General features: G+C 37.8%; 1 protein-coding gene across 1 annotated transcript in view; it reads right to left on the reverse strand.

Annotated features, from left to right (window-relative positions):
- LOC149302311 (chloride channel protein 2-like) overlaps nt 1–5158 on the reverse strand; it is a 30541-nt gene extending 25383 nt beyond the window's left edge. Inside the window, exon 1 of the mRNA XM_089482414.1 lies at nt 5081–5158. Within this exon, the coding sequence (XP_089338540.1) occupies nt 5081–5158 (78 nt within the window). The remainder of the gene's footprint in view (nt 1–5080) is intronic.
- Nucleotides 5159–14101: the final 8943 nt, after the last annotated feature.

Genomic DNA, 14101 nt, shown 5'->3' on the forward strand with positions numbered 1-14101 from the left:
TCTGTTACACTACAGATTTTCGATATGAGTCTGAAGTAGACAGATGGTGCGTAGAATGAAAATGGGAAAATACCAAGATAATCTGCAACCCCTCTCCCAATACACACACAATTATAAAACAGGAGTAGACAACTAGATAATATGAAATCATATAGATTAAACTATACACCAAACATTTGATGTTTCAATCTAACAAGGGGCATGTAGTCTCTGGAATTCAAACGCTGACCAAAGCATTATCGGAGTCTGGCTCACAGCAGCTGGACTTCCAAAGGTTGCCTTTCCAAGTGACTTCACTAATATTTTCACAAATATCCCCACAGATCACTTCTTGCATAAAGAACAGAAACCACATTGATGCAGTCATCAGTTTGTACCTTACATAGCTCCGCAAATCTGGATCACTCCTACACATATGTTTTTTTTTTTTTATATATTCACTGGGTAAATATGGTGACTCAAAAACCGTTTCAAAACCAGAGAATGTAAAAAGGAATGCAGTGACAATATTGTTAATACAAATGTGTTGAGTACTTTAACCTTTATTTTCTATTTATTCTTTGTCACTTAATATTATAGCTTCATATAATATTTTACCTTTTGGCTTACTAATACGCGACCTCTGAAGGCAACAATCCCAAAAATATTTATAGAGCCTTAGTCCTATATAGGAAGTATATATTTCATAGTCCTTAGAAAATACTATCCAATATACAATTCAGTGTTTTCCACACTATCTGGCATTCCTCTTACATCCCAGGCACAAGAATAATGGCCATCCGTGGTTTTCCAGAGCAGGCCACTTCTCTATTGACACTGGGCTTGGGAATCCAATGCACAGGGTGTGAGGGAATACTCTCAGAGCCCATAATGTCAGTTGAGGAGAGTTAAGCACTATAGCAGATGTTCTAATTTACCCTAAAGAATTTTAAAAGGTAGAAAAAAAAAAAGGAAACAAAATCTCACTTTTTTTATTTTATTAACAATAATGGAATCTTCCACTTTGTAGGCAGATTAAGTCAGAACCAAAAAAGTTAATTGTTTTAATGGTCTCCAGCAGTGAATCCTTGGAGGATTTAGAATTGATGTAGCAGGTGCCTAGAGGTCTGAAGGGGTCTCAAACATGCACGGAATGGCCAGAATAGGCAACTTATTTATGTATTTTTCCTGTCTGCAAATGAAGTAATACCAAGTCTTGTAAACACTCCTAAAGAATATTTTGTTCTATTCCAGTTTTTTTTTGCACTCCCAAAGTTTCCCATATTATGCATGCTAAAGCACTGCCACCAGATTCTGCTGTCTAAGCATCTAATTGGTAGATAAATATTTCCCTTACTGAAAAAAAAAAAGACAGCGAGGGCACATTTCTAGAGCTGTTGACAAGAATCATTAACGGCGGTATTTAAACTACCATTATTGTAAATGCATCTAATCTTTTGTAGGATTCAATTACGATGCAGGACTGATTACTCCAATTCAGCTGTGAATGAACTCTAATTCATGCATATGATTCTGCCTAATTCACACCCGTTTCTAGGCAAGGCATGAATACTTTAATTAAATATGCAAGATGCCATAAATATATTATTTTGTGGGTATGGAAGCCCAAACTTGTCCTCAATTAACACTCACAGGACAGAGTTTAAACTTAGACACAGGTGGGTTAACCAGCTGACATATGCTTAAGAAAGGAGATCAATAATACTGGAACTGGTTATACATTATACAAAATGTATGATGGCTGGAGCGTCCCTTCAATACAAGCAATTAAAAAAAGTTCACCTTTCTAGAGCGTACAGGGAATATATCCTTATACACACATACTTAAGTATACACTAATTCTGCCTGCTTAAGGCTTTCAGCTGTAGAGAATGATTTGAACATCGTAAGAACTAGAAGGAATGTATCTATTTTACAATAAAATTCTTTATTTATATTTTCTCAGAATACATTAAAGGGATGGAAAGGTATCTCTATGTATATGTAGCCATTTTCGTAGAGTCATCCAGTCACTTATTAAAGGATAACCCTTAGATTATATCTTTAAGCTAAGAAACACATGATTGGAATACCCACTAAAAATAAAATCATTTGCTGCCCTAAAACATAATTTTTCATATAGTTGTACTGATAAATGGATGCTGGCCAAAATGAGACTAAACCAAAAGAGTGTTGGTATGTCATCCTCAATTGAATACGATAACTACCTAAATGAGTTCAATATTACCTTAAACTAGTGACGTATTTCAATAATAAATTGGGATTTTTATACTTAATATTGTTTAATGTCAAGGTGGCAGACCAAAAGCCAATTAGAATGACTAGCAGACTTAAAATCCACAACATTATTTTAAGGCAGCAAATGATTAAAAGTTATGTTTTATAAATAAGTGGGTATCCAAATCATGCTTTTCTTAGTTTGATTCTGAATAGTAAGAAGTCAACAGTCTACACCTATGTTTGCATTATCAATAGGCAAATAAAATGAATATGATAACACTCTTACAAGGTTTATATATATACAGTGGGGCAAAAAAGTATTTAGTCAGCCACCAATTGTGCAAGTTCTCCCACTTACAAAGATGAGAGAGGCCTGTAATTTTCACCATAGGTTCACTTCAACTACGAGAGAGAGAATGGGGAAATCACATTGTAGGATTTCTAATGAATTCATTGGTAAATTCCTTGGTAAAATAAGTATTTGGTCACCTACAAACAAGCAAGATATCTGGCTCTCACAGACCTGTAACATCTTTAACCCCTTCGTGACAAAGGCTGATTTAACTTTTTGTACCCTTCGTGACAATGGCCGTTTTAATATTTCTGCGCTGCTCGTGTTTAGCTGTAATTTTCTTCTTTCCCGTTTACTGAACCCACACACATTAGATATTGTTTTTTTTCAGGACAAGAAGGGCTTTCTTTAGATGACATTGTTTTGATTGTATCATATTATTTACTATTAAAAAAAGTATAAAATATGGTGAAAAATTTAGAAAAAAATCTTTTAGTTGAAAAATCTTTTACTCATCTATAAAAGGTAATAAAAAAACCTGCTAAATAGATTCTACTATTTGTCCTGAGTTTAGAAATACCCAATGTTTTTATGTTTTTTTGCTTTTTTCTACACATTATGGGGCAATAAGTACAGGTAGCGTTTTGCTATTTCAAAGCGATTTTTTCCAAATCTGGTAATTCTTCCCCCCATGTGCCATTTCCGGTATCTTTGAAGCCGGCCAATGGAATTTACCCCATCAAGTCATATATTTTTGAAAACTAGACAGCCCAGGGTATTCCAAATGCTAGTATTTTAACCCTTTCCAAGCAGTTATTCTACCATCAGCCTTTGTCAAACTTTATGGTAGTAATTTTTTTGCATTTGTTTTTTCACACACATTTTACTTCAGGTATGAATAAACAGGTTCTGGTATATGTCACTATCATAAAACACCCCAATATGTGTTTAGCAACATCTCCTGAGTACAGCGATACCTCACATGAATGATTTTGCCTGGCTGTTTGGGGGCAAAAGGGCCACATTTGGGGCATGCACATTTTTCAATGTTGAACTTTGGCATTTGGGGATCCACTGCCCATGCCCTATTTGGTACATCTTTGAGCCGGGCTATTTCAGTGTGCCCAATAAAGCCATATATTTTTGAAAACTAGACACCCCAGGGTATTTCAAATGCTAGTATTTTAACTCTTTCCATGCACCATATCTACCACCAGTCTTTGTCAAACTTTATGGTAGTAATTTTTTTTGCATTTGTTTTTTCACACACACATTTTACTTCAGGTATGAATTAAAAAGTTCTCGTATATGTCACTATCACCAACAAAACCATATATTTTTGAAAACTAGACACCACAGGGTATTTTAAATGCTGGTATTTTAACTCTTTGCATGCACACATTTTACCACCAGCATTTTTTCAAAGTTTGCAGTAGTATTTTTGTGTGTGTATTTTTCCCACACACCTAATTTATGTATGAATTTACAGCTCCTGGTATATGCCGCTGTCACACGACACCCCAATATGTGTTCAGCAACATCTCCTGAGTACAGTGATACCCCACATGCATGGGTTTGTCATTTTTGGGGGGAACTAAAACGCCACATTTGGTATTTTTCTAATTGGAAATTAGATGTGTGGCCATCCTTCCCCCCGTGTTAATTGGGACCTTGTTGAACCCAGCCCATTCAATTTACCCCATCAAATCATAAATTTTTTTAAAGTAGACACCCCATGGGCGTTTAATATGCCAGTATTTTAACTCTTTCCATGCGAGAATTGTTTTAAGCTAATATGCTAATTTTAGGACTTGCTCACACAAATATATTTTTTATATATATATTTATTTTTTTGCCTTTTTTTAAAAAAAAATTAACATTTTTTTTCAACTTGAAGGTTCCCCTGATAGTGACATCAGTGGAAAATTATTTTTACATTTTACTAGTTTTTTACTATTTTTTTCTAATTATTATTAATTTTATTTTATTTTTAATTTATTTTTACTAATCACACTGTGATTAGAAAGCTGAGCTCCATTGACTTGCATGGTTGAATGCAGTACCTGTATTCAACCTGCAAGTGGAGCCAGAGTTCTCTAGAGGGTCTGGAGACCATCTAGCGAACTTTTTCGTCTTATATCGAACAAGGGGCGCAAGAATATGTGGAGAAAAATAACAACACAATAGTGTAGCAAAATCAAACAAAGTATCTGTGTGGTGAATATATATTGCACTCACAAGAATAACTGGTAATAGAGGCTCATCAGATAGTATCAGATCTTGATCAATCCTGAAATGCAGATAAAAGAACCGCCAATGGTGCAGTATAATTTGGAATAAATTTTAATAAGAAAAAACTGGATAAACTCACAAGTCTGTTGGCACAACACAATGGTTATGCTAAAAGCGCAGTGTAGAAATAAAAATCCAGCAGAGTAAGAAATGTCCGTATAGCAAAGTCGTTCAAAATCTCTCTCAACGCGTTTCACCAAACTAGTTGGCTTCTTCAGGAGCAGAATACAGATATTACAAATGAAATACACTAAAGTAAAAAGCTGCAGTCTATACATATCCGTCCATTTGATCCATTTTTAAAGATTCCCGGTAGTGTTCCCGTCCAATCCCGTCCTCGAGCGGCTGCGTCATCACGTCCTCGAGCGGCTACGTCATCACGTTACCACGCATTGACGCGATCACGTTACTTTCATCATCCGTACAGCGGCGCGATCTCGTCATTGTACGTGTTTCATCACTCCCTCCCGGCTATATTTGCATCTTTGTTCCTCAACAACTTATTGGATAAAGTTGATTCAATGCAACGGAGGAAAACTTCTTCTCTACGGTCGGATATTTTTAACCCTTATGTTTCGGACGTCGCGGACACAGGAGTTGTAGATAGACACTCCGGGTGAAAATAAAGACAGTCAAAAAAAAAACATATTTAAAAACTAAATAATGTGTATGTATTAAGTATCCAATATACTAGGACCAAGAGAAAGGTAAGTAAAAATATAGATATAAAACCAATAGAGAATAAAATGAGATAAAAAGTAAAAATGGGAAGACAGACAAAAAGGAATATCAAAAAGGAATGCATTAATCGGTGAATTAGGACAATCTAATATTACATAACATAGTAATATAATAATAATAAATAAAAATAAAAACTGCGACAAATTTTCCCTCCCCGATTTTAAGATGGTGGGGATTGATATGGTATCCCCTCACTGGAGAGGTGGAGATATTAAAGAAATGCTCAGTAAAAGAGAAACTGAGTGGATATATAAATTTCAAACTTACAAAAAGGAAGGTTTAAACGTTGAATTGGACATATTAACATTTTTTTAAATTTATTTATGTATTTTAACTTATATTTCGTATACATAATTTTTATATATATATTCTATATATCCACACATACATCTATTTTTATATATTTTTTAATATTTGTATTATATTTATCATTTTTATTTTTTATTTTATCTTTTTATTTTATTTTATTTTATCTCTTATTAATAATTAGGGTTAGTGTTAGGGTTAGGGTTAGCGATTAGGGTTAGGGTTACCGTTAGGGCTAGAGTTAGTTGTCAGTGTTAGGGCTTAGTATTAGGGTTAACATTAGGGTTAGGGATATTGATTAGGGTTAGGGATTAGGGTTAGGGTTAGTGTTAGTGTTAGGGCTTAGTTTTAGGGTTATGGTTAGGGTTATCGATAGGGTTAGTGTTAGGGTCAGTAGTAGGGCTTTTGTTAGGTTGATTATTCCTATTTATATCCATTCAGCCTTTTTTACTATTCCTATACATATTTATTCATTTTATTTATTTTATTTATTATTATTATATTACTATGTTATGTAATATTAGATTGTCCTAATTCACCGATTAATGCATTCCTTTTTGATATTCCTTTTTGTCTGTCTTCCCATTTTTACTTTTTATCTCATTTTATTCTCTATTGGTTTTATATCTATATTTTTACTTACCTTTCTCTTGGTCCTAGTATATTGGATACTTAATACATACACATTATTTAGTTTTTAAATATGTTTTTTTTTTGACTGTCTTTATTTTCACCCGGAGTGTCTATCTACAACTCCTGTGTCCGCGACGTCCGAAACATAAGGGTTAAAAATATCCGACCGTAGAGAAGAAGTTTTCCTCCGTTGCATTGAATCCACTTTATCCAATAAGTTGTTGAGGAACAAAGATGCAAATATAGCCGGGAGGGAGTGATGAAACACGTACAATGACGAGATCGCGCCGCTGTACGGATGATGAAAGTAACGTGATCGCGTCAATGCGTGGTAACGTGATGACGTAGCCGCTCGAGGACGTGATGACGCAGCCGCTCGAGGACGGGATTGGACGGGAACACTACCGGGAATCTTTAAAAATGGATCAAATGGACGGATATGTATAGACTGCAGCTTTTTACTTTAGTGTATTTCATTTGTAATATCTGTATTCTGCTCCTGAAGAAGCCAACTAGTTTGGTGAAACGCGTTGAGAGAGATTTTGAACGACTTTGCTATACGGACATTTCTTACTCTGCTGGATTTTTATTTCTACACTGCGCTTTTAGCATAACCATTGTGTTGTGCCAACAGACTTGTGAGTTTATCCAGTTTTTTCTTATTAAAATTTATTCCAAATTATACTGCACCATTGGCGGTTCTTTTATCTGCATTTCAGGATTGATCAAGATCTGATACTATCTGATGAGCCTCTATTACCAGTTATGCAATATATATTCACCACACAGATACTTTGTTTGATTTTGCTACACTATTGTGTTGTTATTTTTCTCCACATATTCTTGCGCCCCTTGTTCGATATACTGCTGTTGATACACTTGTGAGGAGTGTTGTGTTTGGGAGCTGCAGAACTTGTGGGAAGTATATATATATTATTTTCACTTTAGACACGTGAAGGTGTTATTTTCTTGTACTATTAGAACTTTTTCGTCTTTATTGGTTTTTTTCCCAGGCCGCCGCCATCTTGCTGATGGCGAAGATCACCAGCAGCTGCGGCTGTGACCTGTGATCGTTGATCGCCTCCTAAACACTTTTAAAACGGGCGCCTGCCACCATACAAAGTATGGCGGAGGTTGACGCCCCGGGGAGGGGCCAGAGATGGCCCCTTTGTGCCGATCATGGCGTTGCTGAATGTACAGCAACGCCGTTTCGGTGCAGAAAGCGAAAATAGATCGCTTTCTACACCCGTTTAAAGACGTGCCGGTCCTGGCACGTCAATTGTCGCTAACGACTTGAATTTCGGTGACGTGCCCGGACCGGCAACTGTCATCAAGGGGTTAAGAGTCTCCTCTGTCCTCCACTCGTTACCTGTATTAATGGCACCTGTTTGAACTTGTTATCAGTATGAAAGACACCTGTCCACAACCTCAAACAGTCACACTCCAAACCCCACTATGACCAAAGAGCTGTCGAAGGACACCAGAAACAAAATTGTAGACCTGCACCAGGCTGGGAAGACTGAATCTGCAATAGGCAAGCAGCTTGGTGTGAAGAAATCAACTGTGGGAGCAATTATTCGAAAATGGAAGACATACAGGACCACGGATAATCTCCCTCGTTCTGGGGCTCCACACAAGATCTCACCCCGTGGTGTCAAAATGATCACAAGAACGGTAAGCAAAAAAACCAGAACCACACGGGGGGACCTAGTGAATGACCTGCAGAGAGCTGGGACCAAAGTAACAAAGGCTACCATCAGTAACACACTACGCCGCCAGGGACTCAAATCATGCAGTGCCAGACGTGTCCCCCTGCTTAAGCCAGTACAGGTCCGGGCCCGTCTGAAGTTTGCTAGAGAGCATTTGGATGATCAAGAAGAGTATTGGGCGAATGTCATATGGTCAGATGAAACCAAGGTAGAACTTTTTGGTAGAAACTCAACTTGTCGTGTTTGGAGGAGAAAGAATGCCGAATTGCATCCAAAGAACACCATACCTACGGTGAAGCATGGGGGTGGAAACAACATGCTTTGGGGCTGTTTTTCTGCAAAGGGACCAGGGCGACTGATCCGTGTAAAGGAAAGAATGAATGGGGCCATGTATCGTGAGATTTTGAGTGAAAACCTCCTTCCATCAGCAAGGGCATTGAAGATGAAATGTGGCTGGCTCTTTCAGCATGACAATGATCCCAAACACACCGCCCGGGCAACGAAGGAGTGGCTTCGTAAGAAGCATTTCAAGGTCCTGGAGTGGCCAGTCTCCAGATCTCGACCCCACAGAAAACCTTTGGAGGGAGTTGAAAGTCCGTGTTGCCCAGCGACAGTCCCAAAACATCACTGCTCTAGAGGAGATCTGCATGGAGGAATGGTCCAAAATACCAGCAACAGTGTGTGAAAACCTTGTGAAGACTTACAGAAAACGTTTGACCTCTGTCATTGCCAATAAAGGGTATATAACAAAGTATTGATATGAACTTTTGTTATTGACCAAACACTTATTTTCCACCATAATTTGCAAATAAATTCTTTAAAAATCAGACAATGTGATTTATGGACTTTGTTGTCTCATTCTGTCTCTCATAGTTGAAGTGTACCTATGGTGAAAATTACAGGCCTCTCTCATCTTTGTAAGTGGGAGAACTTGCACAATTGGTGGCTGACTAAATACTTTTTTGCCCTAATATATATATATATATATATATATATATATATAAATAACACATCTGGATTTCCATTCATGATGTCAAAACATAGAAAAAACTTCCTTTCCCCAAAGCTCCTAAAGTGTTAAAGGAAATACTTACGATTGATTAGAAAGTAAACAATAATAAGGATAAAAAAAAGAATAAAATGAAATAAAAGTAACTTATAAGACAGGAAAATGTAAATATTTAAATGTATTTGCTCGATTATAAGACAAGGTTTTTTTAAAAAAAAATACCTCTCGTCTTATAATCAGGGTCGTCTTATAATCAGACCTCAAATAGGTCTGACTATGAGACTAAGATCCAGATCCCCAGATCCTCCTGTCTGGTAACCTGTCCTCTAGATTGTAAGCTTGCGAGCAGGGCTCTCTCCACCAAATGTATCGGTTTGTCTTAGTCTGTCAATTCTTGTCTTGTCATATCCCTTGAATTTATGTATTGTATTAAGCGCTGCGTAAACTATTGGCGCTATATAAATAAAGGATAATAATAATAATAATAATAATAACCTCCCCCCCCCAAACTTACAGATGCTTCTGACTCCCTGGTGTGTAGTCGGGGCAGCAGGTAGACGTCTACGCGATTTGCGTAGGCAACTTCCGCTGCAGCCGGAAGGAGGTACCGTTAACAGCGCGGGTTGTCTCCGTCCATCACGCAGACCTTCCCCAGCTGTCAGAGAGGAGAGTTCCCCGCACCGCTGCAGCCGGAGGGTGTATGCACGATGGACGCAGACAACCCCTGCTGCTAACGGCACCTCCTTCTGGCTGCAGTGGAAGTTGCCTACACGAATCGATTAGACGTCTACCCGCTGCCCCGACTACACACCAGGGAGTCAGAAGCACCGGTAAGTTTGGGGGGGGGGGGGTTAAATGGGGGGCATAAGGCATTTCTGTAGGCAGTGTGCTCTATGATATGCCTTTTAACCCCCTTAATGCCAGTCTGCCTCCAGATACGCATATAGGGGTATAGAGCATTTCTGGATGCACATAGGGGGTCAAAAGGCATATCATGGGGCACAGTGGCATATAGAGGGTTAAAAGGCATATCATGGGGCACAGTGGCATATAGGGGGTATAAGGCATTTCAGGAGGCAGAGTGGCAAGCCTGGGGGCAGATGTGCATAACTGGAGGGGGGGCAGGTTGGAAAATAAAAGGAAATAAAAACAAAAAAAATAATTTCTCAATCATAGCTTTTATTAAAAAAAAAAATAATAGTTTACATAAATTAACATTTACTAGTAAAACGTTTTTCCTATAGGGTTGTCTTATATTCAGGCTTTTTCTTTTTTCCTAAAGTAATATTCAGATTGTGGGGGGTTGTCTTATAATTGAGCAAATACAGTATTATCTAATCATGCCAGAGTTTTTTTATTCTTTAATACAGCTTAAAAAACCAGTTGTTAAATTATGTCTCCATGCTGACTCGAGAAATGACGACATCATATTAGTACATAGCATCAATTAAATCACACTTTGTTCTTCCATCACAATACATATATTTTGTACTGAAACCACCAACACTGATTTACTGAACTCAGGTACAGGTGCAGCCTGCAGGGATATTTTCTATTACAGGGGGTTATGTGGACAGAATAATATTAACAGAAGTTACACAACCGCCCTCCCTCCCTCGCAACCTTTATCAGCTGCACAATTAACAGCCATGCATTGAATGTTCCTTCTTACTGCACCGTGGGCGCTGCCAAGACAGGGCATGCGGTGCCAGATCAAGCCCTGTGCTGCCAAGTCAGATCCTACGCAGCCATGTTGTGACAGACGCACACAAGTCATATCAAAACAAGCCCTGACCCTGCCAGGTCACATACTGACCATTCAACACAACAGCCAAGAGGAAACATACACGTAGTGTCACACTGGCACAGAGTACTTTACAATTGTAACAGCATTAATACACAAAGCCAATGGCATACAGGGATCTACGGACGTCAAATGGTATGGCTCTGGGCTTTAATTTGATTAACAGTCACCCTACTAAAACAAGTCCCTAGCTGGTCCCTATACACACATGCAACCAACAGACAGTAAGAGCCTTAACATAACTGGTCAAGCAGGGTCAAAGAAGCTTATATAAAGAGAGAGAAGAAAAAAAATGAGTAAAGAGAGAAGGAGAAGTTAATTCATAAAACGAGCACATAAAACTGTGCTGGAGAATGGTAGAGACTGACAATCTGTTCCAGCTTCAGTCAGCCCAAAACAGAAAACAAACATCTGAAAAGACATAACCCCCCCCCTCCTTCCCACTCAAAACACCACGTGCTCCGCTTACAATAAGACTCTTGTCCAAAGCTGGCACTGATCCAGTTCCAGAGTCAAACTGTTGGGGGAGGAAACCCCTCAGATTAGAACACAGAGAGCTAATTAAACAGAAAGACAATTATATAAAATAAGGAGGTACTAAATCTGTAATCCAGGCCAATATCTAAGGACATTCAGAAAGGATACCTAAAATTATGAGTATCCCGGAGCTCTACATTACACACATCTTCAGGCCATTTTTCATTATTTAGGTTAACGCCATATCAGTTCCATAAATTTGCCATTAACTCAAGTAGTTCTTTGCAGACAACGAAACATTGTTTGGAACAGTAGGTAGAAGCTTCAACCTTTCCTTTCGATTACCAAAACATTTTCACCACAGATGAGCCTTGGTGTAGCATGCTGCCATTACACGGTTAGAGTGTGGTGTCTGGGGGTCCTCCCTACACACGTCCACTGAAAGATCAGATCTTGCTCTGTTTTTGAACAACATGACCACAAGCCTAATAATCTTTCATTGGGCACATCAGCCACCACAAACGGAAAGCTTTGGTTGTGGTTGTTATGTCAATGACGTTCTGCAAAGAAGACCTATAGCCAATAAACCCTACTGTCCATCACATTAGCTTGGGAGTGCATACATTATTATGTGGACTTTTCACAGTGTTGGAGTAAACACTGTGGACTTCTGAAGAGAGAGAAGATACAGCTATAGATACATATTTTGTTGCTTCAGAGGAACATGTGAAAGACAAATACAAACATCAAAGCACATGTGAGATTAGCAATGAAAATATTTCACATGTAAATATGCACCCTTGGATAAAGGCTCTGACATAAAGCTGTCATGTGCTGAGAACTGGTTTCTAGATCCACCAACAGCTCAGGATTCAGGGATTATTCAGATGTTCATAAACAAAAATACTTGTAAATCCCAAACCATTAGCATACCAAAGACTTCTGGAAAAGGCACCCGCATGTCTCAGGAAACTAGCTCGGGCTGTCAAACATTTTAGTGGGCACATATTATATGGAATAACCCTTCAAATATTTTATATCATACAAAAAATGTCCAAAATGGTGTTCAAAGTAATCACAAATATGATGGACATGCTCCAATAGTATTTATGTACACCAGACATAAAACCACAATATGCTTTCATATCCATTTTGCCTTTAAAGTGTACAACATATTCTTACAATTAGAGACACTCCAGCCATCATATGCACTTTAACGTATATGATAGGTGGGTAGTCCCTGTAAATTTTCATGTGGTCCGTTCTGCAAATGCACGTGAGGATTCTGCAGTATCCCCCATATGTGTTTGCCCCTTTTCTAACCCATAGCTACATGCCTGCACGTGATATACTCCCCTCAAGTCTGCTTCAGCGCTGGCTTGGTGAATACCGCATGCATGTCTGGAAAGTGCACCCATTCATTTTAGTAAGAGCACTTTCCTGCCACTAAGTGACAGCTTCAAGTAGCCAATTGGTGGCAAGAACAGGCTGACCATGGAGAAGGGCTTTAAACAAACTTTGAATTAATTAGACAGCTCCTCTGCTAACAGCAGTAGAAAGTACCCCCCAATACACTAAAAACAATGTCCAGTCTACAAGCCTTGTAGATTTATATTAAACATATACACACACACACACACAAACATATTTAAGCCCAGAATGGTCACATAATTTAACAGCAGGAGGAAGACGTTTGTCCTGGTCTGTAATGGTCTGATTATATATATATATATATATATATATATATATATATATATAAATATTTTTTTTATCCTCAATGGATTAAAGAGGGTAAAGGCCACTGCAAACTCTGTTTATTAAGCCAGAAAAGTAAGTTGTTGATAGAGGATACAATATGAAACTAGTTAAATATAAATTCCCTAAACACTTTTACAGCAGAGTATATATAGCAAATCTAAGTAATGCTGTCCATAGATAAAAATAATCAATGCATAGGTGAACTTTATCTCTCAATGCCCGTGATATCCCTTTCAGGATTTGTAAGCTTATTTTGCTTGATCATTTATTTTAAATTAATTTCATATTAAAGGTGCTATGATGAATTTTACATTTTTTTTTAACTAAATGTAGCATTGGAAACATAATTCCTAGTACTGTTGAATAATGAATCCCTTTCTAGAAAAAAATCCTTCGAGAATGCGTATCACATAACACGTAGGAAGGCACTGATAGGTTCATGCCATAGAAACTAAAAAAGGTTTCTTTAAAAAAAAAATTTAATAAAAAAAGTAAAGCTTGCATCTACAAAATGGAGTATACAATAAATGTGTATCTGAAACCCATCATTTAGGTAAGACATGGGAGAATCTATTTTCATATTGTTTCTCCATGATCTGTATGATTATTCCTCCCCACTAAAGGTCTTCTTCTAAGGATGGGGAGGGGGAATGGCATAACCTCAAGAGAGCAATTTGATGAGATAATGCTGACAGTGTCACCTTTTGCCATACATCTCAGCTTCTATAAGGCAAAGACATGTTGAAAAACAGAGCCGTAACTATAGGTAGTTTTGATAAATAATTTTACCGATGCTTACTCTGTGACGTAACATTAATGTAACAAATTTAGATGGAAATATTACCATAAATTCTTACCGC

The sequence above is a fragment of the Sceloporus occidentalis genome, unplaced genomic scaffold (assembly GCF_023333645.1).
Source record: "Sceloporus occidentalis isolate IW3139 unplaced genomic scaffold, rSceOcc1.0.p SCAF_19, whole genome shotgun sequence".
Taxonomy (NCBI): Eukaryota; Metazoa; Chordata; class Lepidosauria; order Squamata; family Phrynosomatidae; genus Sceloporus; species Sceloporus occidentalis.